This window comes from Protopterus annectens, chromosome 10.part0, assembly GCF_019279795.1.
Source record: "Protopterus annectens isolate FY-2018-M chromosome 10.part0, PAN1.0, whole genome shotgun sequence".
Taxonomy (NCBI): domain Eukaryota; kingdom Metazoa; phylum Chordata; order Ceratodontiformes; family Protopteridae; genus Protopterus; species Protopterus annectens.
The window spans coordinates 441,786,546-441,803,877 of NC_056744.1; the positions used below are offsets into that span (position 1 = coordinate 441,786,546).

Below are 17,332 nucleotides of genomic sequence, written 5' to 3' on the forward strand. Positions count from 1 at the left end.
TTTTTCACCTTCACTTACATTTTCTTCTACACACACTTTTTCTTTTTGCCCTTTTATCTAATCCATCCATAAATGCCCCATCTGTTTACATTTATTATATTTCATTTCGCATTTTTGCATAATGTTCTCATATAAAAAACATTTCTTCTTATCACAATTACCTACAAAACATCCTTCGTTCCCACAAAAAAGTATTTTATGTTGTCCCCAGTACATTACAAAGCTTTGTTTCCTTAACCATTACTCATGCTTGGAATATGTACAATTCTATCATTTTCTGTTTTCAAAATAATGTTACAATCCCATCCCCCCGGTCCATAGACCTGTTATCAATTACTTTTGAAATGTTTTTAACTTCTTTACAAAAGGTCTTTAATAAATATTTTTACAGTTTCTCTTTCTGAGATCTGTTAGAAGCTGTATATGTACTTTCTTTTGTGTTTCACGGTAGAAAGTCTTAATGATTTAGTTATTTCGTAGATGTATATCTTTCCTTTTACCATATTCCCCCCAAAAAGTCTGTAATCCTAGTGCAATCTCAAAAAAAAGTCACAATATGTCTCTTTCTTATCAAAATAAATGCTCTTACCTCTTGTACCTTGAATTATAAAGGCACAATCACCGTGTCTTATATTTCATACCTGTCCATCTCATTCTCTTTCTGATTCTGTATACAAACAATATACTTTTATTTCTTTTTTTGTTTTTTCCATCTTCCTACTTTTTTTCTTTCTTCTCCCTTACTTCTTCTGAAAATGTTTTCTTATGTATACATCTCACCTCTTCCTTTTGAATCTTGTCCATAATCTCACTCCAAAATAGTTATTTTCCAGTCTCTGGCTCATTTTGTTCCACCACGTCCAACAATAAATCAGCCTGCAACCTCTTGACTGAAGGGTTGTAACAGCAGCATCCTCTTGCAACTGTTCTTCTCTTGTCAAGCTCTCAAACAAATTTCTTTGAAATAACTCCTCTGTATCCTCCACAGTTTCATCCATAACCTCCTTTTTATCAAACATATCTTCTGAATCTTTTTTGGTTAACTCTATGGAGTCAGCATTCACCTCACTTCCTGTCTCACTGCCTGCTATCTCACACACCATCCTCCCAGCTGCCACTGCACCTGGAACAGAATGTGCGCATGTAATTGTTGGACATATGGACCGTGAGTACTGTAACAAGTAGGATACGTTTCCAGAAGTCCTGGCCAAATTTCTCTTAGTAGTATAAATACCACCTCAATTCTTCCCTGAAAGGAGATTATTAGCATAGAGGGACTAGCATGGTCAACCCAGAAAAAAATAAAAATAAATAAATAAATAAATATTTTTGCTAGAACCAGTGGTCCAGACAGCATACACAGTACAGAAAATTGTTGTGTCTACTGGGTTTGTATAATTAATTATTATTTCTTGTAAGTACTGTATAATTATGCTCATAAATGAGTTGAGAAACTTACAGTTAGGTACTGATATGAATTTATATACTTTTTTGTTGTTAGCAAACCTTTAGAGGCATATTTATCTGACATTCCAAAATATATCAGGACAGTGAAATTTTACCTTTTAGGCATATAGTATCATCTTATAGGATCTAAAACAAAACCATCAGCAATCAGTTAATCGCTTAGCTAAAATCACTTTGGATACCTTACTTTTAAGCTTCTTTCCAATAAAATAATATGAACAGCTAAAGATGTTTTCTAATGGATGTGGTTTTATCCATATCAAATTTGTGCTATGTACATTCACATAATGCAACAGGCATTCTCCTCTGTTAGAGTAATTGAACAAGAAGAGTATTACATGTATAAACTGACTGACGTTAGTTTAGTAACTTGCTTAGGCAGGAAGGAAGGCTTGGTACACATGGACACCCTATCCTTACAAAAGATTAAGGTTTGCAGCTCAGAAATTATCTCAGCTCAAGTGAGGGTCACAAGGAAGAGTTTTCCATTATATGAACTTCAGTTCTGCAGAGAAGCTTAAAGTGGGGAAGAGTGAGTTTATCCAGCATGAAACAGAGACTCTCACAGAGGAAAATAGTCCTTTGTAAGTGTCTTCAAGAAAGGTCCCATTTAGAAAGGTGCTGCATACCTTTAAGGAAGGAATTACAAGGAATTTGAGGTTTGATGGAAACTGGATATAGCAATGGAATGAACTTAAAATAGATGAGTATGTCCAGAGTTAAAAGATCTATTCAAGGTACTCTTACTCAGGAGCTGTATAAGGGTCAGGACCTATAGATAAAGCCTATATAAAAGGTCAAGTTTTTTGTAGGTTTCCTAGTTGCTGGCTTTTGAGAAGCAATAATTATCTACTCTACTATGGAAGACAAGGCAGGATTACCAGCCAACAGTGGAACTGAAGAAACCACTATGTTACACATACAGGGTGTAGATCCAGAAGGAAGATAAGTAGATAGGTTTCTACACAAAATGAGGTGTGAGCAAGGGGAACCTAACCTGTCAAAGCTAAAGTAGGGCTATCAAAATGACTCTCAATTTGTATTGTTTTAGCATTCAGGAATATATTCTATGTCAAAGAAAAACAGGGGAAGTGTAAGAGTCCAGGAAGCGACTTCTGAGATTCAGCATCCCTGGGACGTCCTCCACTGGTGGGATTTGGGAGTAAATGCTGGTGCACCTGGCCCTCACTACAGGGAAATCAGATTTCAGCATGGTTTCTCCCAGTGCTAGAACAACCACCACAATACAGAATGGTTGAGGGATCACTTGTGGGGCATCAGCAGGCCATGTCTGAGCCTGCCTGCTAGTGAGTTGGCTTCCATGAAAAGTGATTTACTGCCAGAAAGCAGCTGGTTAACACAACCTTTTATGAAACTGTAATTGCTTTACAACACTAGGGGAAAGATGTAAGTTACCCCTTGCTTGATAATGTACCAGGCTCTGTTGTCAGTATGGATGATTACTGTGCTTTGAGGAAGGAAGTCCTAAAAATTGCACTGTAAAAAGGGCTGCCTGCCTCTCCAGAATGCTGCTGTGCACACTGGCATCTGTGTGGCCAGACACCTTGGACAGGTTGCCTTTGTAATGACCCTACTACCACCACATTAGGGCAGAAGCAGCCATGATGACTGCCCTTACTAGGGTGGCAGTCTGAAAAGGACTACCTTACATTAGACTAGGTAGATGCAACCATCAGTGATATGAGACTTGCATCTCAGATCATCTTGATTTGATGGGACACTGGATGTGAGATCTGTGACCACTGAAATCCTACTATATAGTGTAGAATTTTGTAAATGTTATCACTGGTATTGCCATCACCCACAATGTTATGAGGCATATAAGGCCAGCAACAGACTCATGATTCTTACTGTGGGGAGACAAGCCCTGCATTTGATTTTATCCATATTGCAGTCTGTAAAGGTGAGCAGCTCAGAAAACTGCAACCCTTAAGGACTAAAACAGGCTTAGCAGAGACTTATGAGAAGAAATTAGACTGTTCAGGGAGGGAGCATCTAGAAGCCAGTCATCCAAGTAAGGGAACACTTTTGCCCCTTGCAGCCTCTGGTTTCCAGCAAACACAGGCATGCATTTGGTGAACATCCTCAGACCTGTGGTGAGACCAAAGGAAAAGACCCTTGAATTGACTGTGACTGACTCTTACCTGGAATTGTACATGCCTCTTGGACTCCTTGACTATATTTATGTGGAAGTAGCCTTCTTGGCGGTCCTAAAAAAGCACAATTAGTCTCCTTCTGACACACAGTGAAGGATGGACTGTATTGAGTCTGTCTAAAAGGTTGTCTTGGAAATTAAATTGTTTAGGCTGCTTAGGTCTAATATAAGCCAGAAGTCTTTTATTTTATTTTGGTGCTAAAAACAACCTGTAGTTTGTCGGGTGACAACATAAGAATGGCTCTTTTTACGAAAAGATTTAAAACCTTTTTTTTTTGCTGCACTTTTCTGGTGGGGTATGATGCTGGGCAAGTGTAAGAAGTGGGCTGCAGGGGGCTAGAAATAGAATTGTATACCTTTTCGATATTATGGTCTTATCCATGTGCCCTGCTTGATGGCCAGCCATGCAAGAAGGTGGAGGAATAGATGGCCCTCAACTGCAACCAGACTGGGGCAATCAGGCAAGGATTCAGGAATTCTGTTGCTCATTGCCAGAAGGCAGACTACAGTTACTCTGACTCCTTTGTGTCCTGTGAAAGGGATATGAGAAGTTTGAAATGTGACTTCAACAGCTGTGATGGTTTGCACTCTTTTTCATATTCTTCAGGAGGGATTTAGGAGAGTGGAACACTGGAATGGGGAATTCAGGGAAGCCACTTTGGTATGTTTAAGAAACTCTACAATCCAGAACAAAAAAACACATTAATTTTACTAATTCTTAAGCATTACAATCATTAAACAAATGTTTACACCTATATCTGCAGTAAAGCCAGTTGTGCTAGGTTCACGGAACACAAACTGCTTTTGAAAACTTGCTTTAAATGGTACTAGCAGGGCATATGTATGCTTTGTGTGTAGGCTCTTTTGAGTCAGTGAAAAAATAAAATCCCTTCCTAGCTACACTGCTGTGAAAAGAACACAGTTCTGTCATTAGTGACTTACTTATAGGTTGTGCAATGTTCACCTATCATGTTACTCGATAACCGTATGCTTGATATTACAATTATATAATTAAAATTACAAGAAAAGATAGATCATAAAGATGGCAGAGTTAACAGTTGATTTTTCTCATAGCATATCATTCAACAGTTATGGCTGATGGGATTGCTTACTAACAGATTCATAGCTAAAGTCAGATAAAGATATTACCAACGCATAGGATGTATTTCTTCTTTATCTGATACAGATGCCTGAAAAACATAATTACAACTGCATTCTAAAATGCAAGTAAGTCAGGTTAGCTGACAACAAGTTAAGTTATGCAGATGACTGTTCAGACAAACTGACATTAATACGTCTAGTACAATGTGAGGGGTGAAAGACTTTAGCACTCAAAAAGTAACACATCAGTACAAATTCAGATAAGGTATCAAGTCATGTCATCAATTAATATTTCATACATGTAATGATGTCCCTATAGGAATATACAAGTACAAAATTGTGGCAGAACTTCAGAAGTGTTTGGTATTGTTAAATCTGGGTCATTATTCACTTTTTGATCAAGGGCAGATGGTTGGAAACCGTCTGTACTAATTTCCATTTCATTAGCAGGTTCTCCCTTTTGTGATAAGTTTGAAAGGAGATTGTGACAAATATATTAAAGTGAAGCACTCTGGCCGGGTTTTCCTCTCTCTCTCTTGGTGGAAGTAATAAAAAGGTTTTATTAACATTGCTGTAGGTTTCGGACCTGGTAGTTTGGATGACTCAACAGCTTATCAACTCTTATTAGTGAGTATTCTTTGTCAAATAGTGTGTACATAATTATACCAAAGCACTGGATTTGGTTGCACAGTAACTTGTTTCAAGACATTTTGAAAAAAAAAATATATAGAATCAGCAGTTATTCTTTTATTTCCCCACCCACAGTGCATCTCAAAACAGCAGGATATCCAACAATATTTTATGCTTCAGTCATGCACTTCTTTACTTCATTATCATTTTTCATTGTTCAAGCACATTTTTAGAATACTTAGAAAGTATTTCACGTGGACAGTTTAAAAGTATCATCAGATTCCATTGGCTGTTAGCTTGCAATAGAACTTGCATACAGTTATAATGTATTAGGAATTAACACAACTGGGTGATGGTGAGCCTATTGCCCTGTAAACCCTCTCACAGTTCAGAGGAGAAAAGTGTTTTTGCCTTCAAAGCAGGAAGGATCGTGTTTGAAGGAATTTAATGACATTTCTGTTTTCCAAATCTTCCTTTAGATCCATAACTCTGATTTTTTATTTTCATTTTCCTGTTTTCTCAATCATCTATGCTTGAACACAGCTGAGACTTTAGATGAGCTCTGCATTTTCTTACAGCAGGGCGCAGGCATGTTCTCCTGAGTGACTGATGCATTTATTTTAACCTACATCTTCACAAGAGTAGATTTAGTTTTGGGTATGTCAGTTTCTACTTTGTTTTTAGTAATTTGTTTTCTTAAGGATTCAACATTTTAGATTTTTGTAGTAAATGCACCTAACTTGTTTAAGTGTCATACATGAAACCTGATATTATGTGTCACACACTCCTGCAAAATTTCACATGGCTTTACAATAAAAGATTTTGATTAATGCAGTTTAAATATTAATTTTAAATCAAAGTTTACAGTTCTGTTAATTTATGTGAATTTACTATGAAATGCAATCTGCATTTTTAAAATGTATACTTATCTTGTTGTAGATGAATGGTTACTGCAGATCAGTCTAAGCAGGAATGGTTTCTCAAGCTGCCTTCTCTATGTAGATCATCTTTCATTCATTTTAATTCAGAAACATGTTACAGGGCAGACATTTCAAAACAGGAAGAAAGTAGGTATAAACCTCTTAAAACATTAGCACCTTTTTCAACAGTACTTTTTATTGGTATGTCAACTCTTAGCTGTGTGGCAAATCTGTATTAGATGACACAAGAAATGCTACAGAAGCTATCAGCTATCCCTCTATCCTGTTTCCTTAGCAAACTCTGCCCAGCTACAGCACTTTCCTTAAAGTGTCAGATGATGGTGTTTGCCACTTCTGATGTGAAAAAAATAGGGGAGAGAGAGAGAGAGAGCACCCTACAATGGGTGCAGACCTAAGGAACAATCCCAAGTAACTTGTCAGCCAAGATCGCTGCACACTCACCTGTGAACGGTGATATACAGAATTAAATAAATAATTCCCAGACCTGTTGTATGACAATATAATTCCTTGAAGTTATCTTGATATCTTGTTCATTTCGACGAACTGTCACCTGCGTCAGGGAATTACTGTACTTCTACTTAGAATTCAACAGCAGAGGGCTCAAACTTAAGTCCTTTAGGAAAATGTTTCAATCATATATGAAAATATGACACTGCGTAATTACTATATAGATGTTTATTTCACTCTGTATATGTATGTACTTAAAGTATACTAGACTATTGACTTTTGTAGTACTTTCTTCTGTCTTATATATTCTATCATTGTTTTCTGTAATTCCATTGTTATATATTTGTTATAATAATCTGAACTGTTTAAAAAGATATATATTACGGCCATGTTACTATTCCATACTATGTCCTAAAATATTTTGCAATATGGTGGTTTTCTCCCTGGGCCTCTGTTATACAAGAGCCTTGTCAGTTGGACACTTCCAATAAATAAAGACTGAAACTGCGCTCTACCACAGTGAAACTGTATAAATAAATAAATAAGAAAGAAAGGACTACAAAAAGAAAAGGGATGCCATATCGTCAGCTCAGTGCTAAAACTGTGACAGAAAGGTAATTACAGATGGAACTTATCACAGCAGTCCACATCAAACCCTCTACTATAAGACCCAGACTTACCTCTTGTGTGGCACAGAGGACAGTGTGTTAGTGTTCCACTATGCCACATATTTCTTGCATAGTATAAATTATAACTTCCTGACACTGATTTGTGCTACAGAATACCACTAGTGAAATAAATTTATTACTAGAACTGTCACTCCATAATCATTAATGCATAGTATAGATTGATATAAGGTACTTTTACCAGTCTGTGACACATAAGAAGTGCTTTGTAAACCCCATAAAATGTTTGTAGACAGCTCTGACTCACTTCTGGCTTTTGTGCTGGAGAAAAAAAGCAAGTGCTCCCATCTCCAGACAGGAACATCTTGCAATACTGTTAAGCACTTGGCGATCTTCATCCTCCTATTATGCATTCAGTACTTTTAGTTTCAGCTGGGAACGGGACCTGATTACATCTTTCAGGCTGCTACTTAACATTTAAGTTTTTTCTTTCAGTTCCAAAAATCAGTGAACAGTTTTAGGTCAATTTAGAAGATATACTGTGTACAAAGATCAGTCCAGAGCAACTCATTCATCCTGTGACAAGTAGTCACACTTGAATAGCTCTGTACACTACAAAAATCTGTCTAGTGTGCAGAAGTAAGGTTTCTGAGAGCTTTGTGTTCCTGGTTACCTCCTGTCTGTTATAAATATAAAACCAAGTGCCATGTGTCTCAACTGTCCAGATTTTTGCCTCATATTTTTGGTCTGTTCCTCATAAAAGTTATGTTTTTCTAGCAAATCAATGAGGATTGAAGTCACTAAATAATGACAGGCATTTGAGTTTCAGACTTCATATCATTCACAAAATGCATGCTAACACAAAACCTGTTATTCTAGCAACTTTCCAAGTTTATAAGAGCAATATTTAAAATCTGTGCCTATTATTTGGCCTTTATCCTCCCATTATTTTTGGCTTTGTCCACATTTCTTCCACAAAGAGGTCCTGTCCAACTAGTCTTCACTGTTAAAAAAATAGGAAGCTGTGAGTCATGGCATCCACATGTTTGGGTGTGACATATAATGTAATAAGACACAAACCACTGAAAAAATTAACAGTATACAGAAAAGTGAACAAATGATTTACCTTTGTCAAAATAAGAAAAAAAAGTATTGGTACAAATGATTAATTTCTGCCCAACAATTTTTATTTTTCTGTATAGCTCTTTTGAAAGGTTAACAGACATTATTCTGTACAGAGGCCTATATCCAAACAGACAGAAGCAATTACTGACTTTGGTTGCCATTTCAGTGGGCGGACCCACACAAGATGGAGATAAACTGCCTGTATTTCACTGTGCATGGGTATAAGTCAGAGGGTCTGGGGTGGGGGTGGAAGGGAGACGGAGGTTAATAAGAAAGGAAAAGACAGCTCTAAATCATAAACACTGACAAGGGCCATTGTCTGCTGCATGACAAATGAAAAAGAATGATGCTGCTCTTTTAAATAACAGCACCAGTTAAACAAAAGGCATCTATCTCTCACATTCCCATCTCAATGCACTTGTCTATGAGGTGTGAGAGAATAAGAGATCTTTATTAATTATTAAATAACAAGTCCCATTGTGTTATGATAGATAATGTTCGAGCTACACACTGGTCTAAGGTACTGGAGACTCATCATTAACAAAGCAGCTGACCCGGACACTTGAGGGTGTCAGCAGCTGCACTTATACAACAAGTGTTGTACACCTGGAGCCAAGATCACTTCAGATGCAGTGAAACACAGTCACAAAAATATATGGAGCACTCCTCCTTTGGGATGGCAATAGGTTCATTTACCTCTGTCATCTCAGTCTTACAGCAAGGTAAATGCAGCGGGTGCAGAAGATGACTTTCAAGGGTTCTGTAGTGAGCTGCTGAAGATCTTATGGTAAACAAATGCAGAATGCAGTTGTGGGACTTTTATTATAAAGCTCTCATGCTGAATTATTCCAGCTAAGTATTTCATTTCTCTCTTTCCTTGTGCTACACAAAAAAGGTAGAGGACCTTGTACTGGTTTACTAGAGTTACAGCTTGGGAAGTCAACCATCATATACACCTGACAGGTAGGTATTGCTGCCTCTTCTCTGTATTTGTTGCTTTTACAAGTGGAATTGTTAACACTAACTTACACACACACAGTTTTGCTAAGTGAGTGAAGTCTAAAATAACAGCAACTAAACTTCTGACACATCCTGTATGGAAAGGGTGTATAGATTCATAGGTAGGTACTAGGCTATTGGCCCTAGGGTCTATATAAGCCTACCAAAAAGGTATCGTGGCTTTCGCCACCCAAGAAAATTATTTTCCTGGGCCCCTGTTGAGCAGAGCTACAGAAGTAATCTCCGGGGTGAATTCTCTATTCCCATCCAATCATTAAGATTTTTCTTGAAGAGTGCTAATGAGGAGCTTTATTTGATATAGATAGGTAGTTTGTTCCAGAGTATGGAATGTCTCTGGGACAGGAATCTATCCCTCCAGAATGTTCTGTTTATTGTGGTGACAAGGTTTAGGTCCCTAGAGCATGTAGCTCACAGGGATTGGGATTTCTTTAAGTGGAGCATGTCCAACAGCTCTGGGTTTGACTTAGCTTTCTATGTTAGGCAGAGATCTCCTCTGAGTAGGCGATATGCAATGGAGTAAAGCTGGAGTTTTTTGAGATGGTCTGCGTAGGGCATCTGTTTGTGGCAGGTAAGTAAAGTATGACAGACGTATAATCAATGCAATATGACACACTTTCTCACAGGAAACTGTTCTGTCCTACATAATGAGCAAAAAAAGATTCACTTCAACGTGTGTTCTTATGCAAACCCCTCCCTTTCAGTGACCTATGCAGAACATCCTGTGTGCCAGGACTATGCCAGAAATCATCTTCCTGCCCCAAAAATTGAAAGCCCACATTGTCAGATATGGTCCTAGTACAAATGAAGATGGAGGATAGTGCAGAGTATACAGTTTACACTCATTCTATTGTATATTTTTCATCTTAATTGCAATGTTTCTAAAATGTTAATAGCAAACACATTTGGAAGTTGCCCATTTTCATTTTTCTTGTGCCAACTCATAGCAGACCCACCCCAAGCAATCCTTCAAGAAGTTATATATATGATATGTGCACAAAGCCAAAATTCAGTGGAACGTGTTGTTAGTAGGTACTCAGAGCACTACATTCTTACTATCTAAAGCTAAAATGTATCTGAAAAAGATACCACCAGAATGGTGCACAGAGTTCACTGTCCCAGTAATCCTCCAGAAGTGACTACCGTCTGTTATTATAAGCATCCTTTCCTCAACCAATACTTAAAGCTATTTGGCTAAAACAGACAGGTAGAAACAGCACTAACGCACTGTCCACTGACCTCAGTCATTTCAGATAGCAACCAGGCACTCTCCAGATGGTGATCCTCTGATGGGGTCCGAAGGGGATGAGGAATTCTTTGTGAGTGTTCAAGACATGAACACTAACACTGCACACACATCGTCCTTTTAGATTAACCATTTTACTTCCTATTTCTTCCCTCGGTTACAGTTTGGTATAGTATAAATGAATATACATGAGTGCAGTGCTTTACCCTAGCTCATTTATATGCCTGATGTGCAACCGGCTACTCAATGTACTTGATCTGACATCTGCTTTTACTAGCAGTAAGCTAAGAACAAACAGAAAGAAACAAGAAATCCCCTCCTAGTACAAGAAATGAAAGTTATGAACTTAATACAATTTTTAAGAAGGTTCACCTTTGCTAACATCTAGGAGCTATACTGCAGAGATTAAAGCCATTCAACAAATACGACTTTCAAGGGTGCCAGACACCTCCCTTTTCCATCACACATCACACAGTGTTTTTCTCTCTCTCTCTATCACTCCATTTCTGAAGTTTACTGAGAAATATGAAGAAAAACATTGAATAAGCTGAGAAAAAGAAGATAGAGGAGAAAGGGTAAAAGGTGAGGAAGGATACAAGGAGATAGCAGCATTTCCTCAATGTACACAAAACAAGCCTCTTTCAGTGGACTTTGCTGAATCCAGTTTCCATATAAATTTAATTACTCTTTTGGGTGAAATTACAAAACTGTGCAGGTAAGGAACTTTTTCCTTGCTCCCACAGTTGTGAGACTGCTGAGTCAGTGTATTTATTTATCAAAGTATGGATTTTGTTTTATTTTGCCAATAAAATGTTAGCCAGTTTGAGGAATTATAATGAATCTGGAGGCAGGGTATCTTACAGACCTTCTTCTTTTTACAGGACTGTCATTAAGACAAGTATATAGGATCATAGGATGTTACTAAGCTAATGAACCCAGAGCCTTTTTAAGCCTAGCCAGTAATGCCCCAAGTATCCTAATTATTAGTACCCAAGGACTAGAATGGCTTTGGTATATGCCTGTGCCTAAAAGCCACTGTCTAAAAGGGACAAAGGTGACAAACCAGGAGTGAATTTGCAATTTCCCATCCATTGGTCCAAACTGCATTCAAATAGACATAAGGAAGAGCTCTGCTTCACATGTCTGTTTCAGAGAAGGGGTAATCTCTGAGACACATACCTGTCTCTCCAGCATGTTTTGTTTATGTTACAGATGAGGTTTAGCTCCTTAGATAGGGTAATTCTATTGCTGTTTGTTTTGCGAATGTGTAGCAGATCCATCAGGTCTGGATTGGAGAATGCCTTGAAGGTTAGGCATAGATTGCCCCTCAACAGTTTGTAGGAGATGAAGTACAAGGACAGGGTTTTCGGGTGCCCTACATAGGACATGTTATTTACACACTGTATTCTTTAAGTGAGGAAGCACTGTAGCCACTCCACCTGTTGCAAATGCTTGGCCAGGTTCATGCTGAAGGGAGCATTGTACTCTATTACTGGTCTAATGAGGGCTGCCTATAGTGGAACTATGATCTCTTAAGATCTGGATGCCGTGCCCTTACTCATAAGCTGTGCCATGTAGAAGGATTTTCTCACCACAGTGAACATATAACGATCAAAGTTCAGGTTACTGTCAATATGAGTTCTCAACTACTACTAAGACTACTAGGTCTAATCTTAGGGAAGTCTTATCAATGTTGGAATTTGCAGGGGTGACCGTCTTCCCAAAGTGTATGATTATGCATTTTTTCATTGAATTTTAGGCCATGGCTCTACCACCAGTTATTTGTATGTCTAACCCCCCCCCCCCCCCGGAGGATATCTATCTTTGGGAGATTCAATGATTAAACCCAGCTTGTAGACGTCAGCAAATTTGGTCGGCCAAAGGCTGTCTATATTTGTCTTGACTTCTGAGAAGTATATTTCAAACAGGAGAGGTCCCAGCACCTCTGGGAAAACCCTTGTAACAGGCCTCTTGATGGAGATGAATTCACCCACAACTTTGCATGTCTAATCTGTGAGCCATTTGCCTAGCGATCATGTTACATGGGGATTTATGCCTACATTTGTGAATTTGTTCATAATACCCAAGACGCGTATTTTGTCAAATGCCTTTACCAGGTTTAATTAGGCAGTATGCACCATTTTTCCCTTGTCCATGGCTCTAGTGACTATCTCAAAGAAGTCCTCCAAGTTTGGTAGGCATGACCTTCCCCTTATGAAACTGATCTGGGATGGGTCAAGTGTTTGAAGAATTCCTGTCTTTGTGTATAATTCTTTTCATGGCCTTACATATAAGATTAGTCAAACGTATGGGTCTGTAGTTCCCTAGGTCTGTTAATGGTCCCCCTTTGTTTACAGTGATAACTGTTGCAGACCTCCATTCCCTATGGACAAAGTCTGTCTAGAGGCTGTGGTTGAATAGAGATTCTAGTGGGCCTGATAGGTCATACTTCAAACTATTTAGGAAGTATCTTCAGATATTATCAGGACCTATCAATGCAATGTTTCTAGCTTTGAAGAGTGCAGAGGAGACCTGATCTTTAGTAATAGTTGGGGGAGAAATAGTAGAGGACATTTTCTGGGGGGTAAATGCAGGTGATAAGAGGATAAAATTGGAGCTACATTTATTGGCCAGCAAATTTGCTATATCCTCTGGTTCGGTATTGGAAGTTCCATTTACTATTAGTTTAGCACACTGTTAGGTGCTCCCGTTAAGGCTGCTTTTATAAATGAAAATGCCTTATTATTATTTTTAGGCTGGGAGGCTATTTTCCCCTTGAAGTTGGCTTTGGTGGACTTGATTATTCCCCTGAGTTGCTTGTTGAGACTGATGAGAGAGTTTTTTGCCTGTTGGGAATAGCCCTTCCTATTTTTGGACAAGATTTTCTTTCCTTTCTTCTACAACCGACCTATATTGGGGGGGGGGGGGTCACCAAGAGGGCTTATTTTTGAAGTTTGTCCTAGGATTATTTTGGTTTGATGCTGCTGGTTCTATGCAGTTATTTATAGCCTTGCACAGGGTTTTTGAAAACACTTACACATAGACCTCAGTGTTCTCTGAGTTTAGGGGCTTGGAATTTAGCTGTGCCATCACTTAATATGAGGTAGTTAGCCTTGAAGTTTGCTGGGTGTCCAGGTTTTATATTTATTTCAAGAGTGACTGCTTTATGATCTGATCTGACCAGTGAGAATATTACACTGGGGTGGTGGGGTGCAGCATTCCCTCATATTTGTGATATTTGCATCTCCTAGCAGGTGGGCAGACTAGCTGTTCCAGGTGTTTGCACTAACAACATCCAGGAATCTTTGAGTCTGCATGTTAGTGGTTGTGTATGTATACCAATTTATCGTGGGATAGCTGAAATCACCCACAAATATTGTGTTGGGCTGAATGGTGAGTAACTCCAATAGATTCAAGTGCACGGCAAACTAGCTGCTCTACACTCAGCAAGATACTTGAGAAAATAGCAAAGAAAGTTTTATTTGGAACATTACAAATCTAGGAGATTCTACGTGTGTGTGTATGCAGGCACTGCAAGCCACTGCTGCACAGCTCAACATGGGTTACAGAAGATGAGCTAGAGAGGAATCCAATCAATAAACAGTAAAAATGCAGTATAAGTGTGCATGTGTATGTGTGTATATATATATATATATATATATATATATGTATGGGTTCCCTTCAGAATCTTGAACGCCTGAAAACCCGAATATCATATGGTCGAGACCATATGATTGAGTTTTCAGAGGCTTGAAATTCTGAACGGAGATCTGTATACATTGCGGATTAGGAGATTTCTCTTTTCCTCTCTGTAGTGCGATCTCGCAGTTGGTATATTTAAATAGTGGAGGTGTGCGGGGTGCTGGGGGGTTTGCCCCCCTGCAGAAATGTTTTATTTATTTATTTATTTTTTTTTTTTGATTAATTTCAGGGTTTTGTGCTTCTGAAAACTCGATCATATGGTCTCGACCATATGACATTCGGGTTTTCAGGCGTTCGAGATTCTGAAGTGAATATATACATATATATATATATATATATATATATATATATATATATATATATATATATATATATATGTGTGTGTGTGTGTGTGTGTGTGTCTGTGTGTGTGTATCTCAGATCCTGCAGCAATTCGTATTTATCTCACTATTGTGAATCATACTATAAGGCCAAGGTCCCCTACTAAGTAAAATGCAAACAGAAAAATGCAGTAGTAATAAATGAGGGTCAGATTCTGTAGCAATTCACAATTCCCTCACTGTTCTGAGTAATACTACAACACTAAGGTCCCCAAACCAAGTAAAATGCAAACAGTAAAAAGTGCTGATAAAAAGAGGTCCATCTTGGTAGCCTTTACAATACAGTACCTACCCAATCCTCTTGGGTGGCCATTCCCAATGGAACATATCCATGATTACAGTAGCTCAGAAAGAAGATCTTGACCTGGAAGCAGTATCCAACTTCAAAATTAGGGAATACCAATTTACTGCTGCACAAATATCATTTAAGTTGGAATTATGGAAAAAGGACAGGTAGGTAGCCACTGTTCTCAAAAACCTAGCTCTTGAAGTTGTAGGTAGAACTGTCTCATGCTTTTGTTAAAAAAAACAACACTAATTATCTGAAAAGTCCATAATTGGTAACCATCTTGTCCAATTTCAATTTGGCAATAGGGGCAAACATTTGATTATCCTTGTGAAAAGATCTGATTCTAGTCAAGTAAAATCTAAGCTGTCAGAAGACAGTAAAGGCGGCCTTTACCATAGTTAGAATAGTCTGAGAGAAAAACAGGCAAATATGCAGAATGACTTAAATTAGACTCAATGGCAACTTTGGGCTACGATAATTAATTAATTCTAAGTAAGTGTTGCCCTTTTCTTAAGGAAAATTAGATAAGGAGATGTGATAGAAACAGCATGTAGTTCACTGACTTCTGGTTGAAGTACTCTTCATCAGAAAGAGGGTCTTCTAAGACAAATGCATAATTTCTGCTGAGGCTGCAGGTTTGAATGCCGGAAATGTAAGTTTTTGAGCATAATACAAATATGCAAAGGGGGTCAGGATCCCAGATAAGAAATGTGTTCAAAAGGCAACCCCATCTCCATAATTTAAAGAAGGATTTGGGATTATCCAGAATAGAAGAGGAAATTGACCCTTCCTTTTAATCCAGGTCCTCTGGTGAGGGATATCATTTGGATTCAGTGCGTTTTGTCTTATATAAATATTGTCTTGCACTCTGCATGAAGTTTTGACTCTGAGGATTCCAATGTATTTTGGGGATTTGGGTGATAACAGGGGTCCTAAGGGGAGAAGAGGAAGTAGAAGGAATGGATCAGCCTGTTCAACCTGCTAAAAGGGTACAGAGGAAGAGCGCAATCATGGGTTTCAAAGGGGAGACCTTAGTAGTACGACTTATTGGCCCAAGCAATAATAAGTGGGACTTGCTGAGAAGGCCTAGCAGATGAAGCAAGTCCTTGTGCCAGATAGGCTGACACTAGAAAAATGTCACTGGGACCTCTAACATTAATAGAAAGGGAAGAGAGAAAGAGAGCAGAAAGGTGGAGGTGGAGGTGAAGGTGCAAATGCAAGAATACTAATACCAAAAAACTGATGTTACAAATACATTTGGAACACTGCATTCAAGCTCAATGTCATCAGTAAGACAGGTGTTTACTATAGTGGCAGTAAAGAGGTCTGGGTAGAGTAGGCCAGCATTGACAAGCATGACATCAGAAAAAAGGATATCAGGTAATGTGCCAGAGGAGTCCAAGTAACAGACACATAGAAGGTTGGAACCAGAGGTGCTGAAAACAGGGGTGTTGAAGCCACTGCCAGTAAGGCTGATGTTGCAACTGGTGACGAAGCAATCAGAACGGGGGTGGGGTGGGGGGGATTAGCACTACTACAGGTGCATTTTAAAACAAGCCACACGTGTCATTGTTTTGTCCTTTTAAAATTTAATTGGAAAGACCATCATTTCTCACCTACCTGATGTTCAGCTGTGTAAGTTTCTCCAGTTCCTGTTCCAAGTGTTCCTGTAGTTCTCCTGGACGCAACAGAATCTGACAAATTGGGCAGACAGGAGCCTGGCTGTCATAAAGAGTTGCCTTCTTCTTGCCTGTAACATAGACATAGACAGTTTACAGCAATGCTTCTCATTACCTGCAGCACTCAGTTCCCAGTCTATGTATATCTTATGTCTGTTTTCAAAAATACCACAAACCTAACATTTCCATTTCATTTTATTTATCTGAATTAACCGGGAAAAGCCGAAAGACACAACAAACCAAGCACAGTTCAACAGAAATGCCCCCAGTTATTTCTAAGTCATAGCATCTTGCATCCAAGACTTTTTTTTAGATCTTGTAGCAATTAATCATAGGGGTCAGATTCAAGTGTTGTATGGTCTGATTGTAAGTGGGACTCATATCAACAATGTTTAGAAATACAGTAAGTGCTTCAGACAATAAAACCCAAAACAAAGCACAAGATACATACCTTGAACATGTACTTTGATCAAACAAAGTGCTACCTAAGTGCCAGTTTTCATGTT

General features: G+C 38.5%; 1 protein-coding gene across 11 annotated transcripts in view; it reads right to left on the reverse strand.

Annotated features, from left to right (window-relative positions):
* RNF220 (ring finger protein 220) overlaps nt 1-17,332 on the reverse strand; it is a 1,177,048-nt gene that overhangs the window by 421,678 nt on the left and 738,038 nt on the right. For all 11 annotated transcript variants that reach the window (XM_044085345.1, XM_044085346.1, XM_044085344.1 and 8 more), the window contains one exon: nt 16,768-16,897. In XM_044085345.1, coding sequence (XP_043941280.1) covers nt 16,768-16,897 — 130 coding nt within the window. The remainder of the gene's footprint in view (nt 1-16,767; nt 16,898-17,332) is intronic.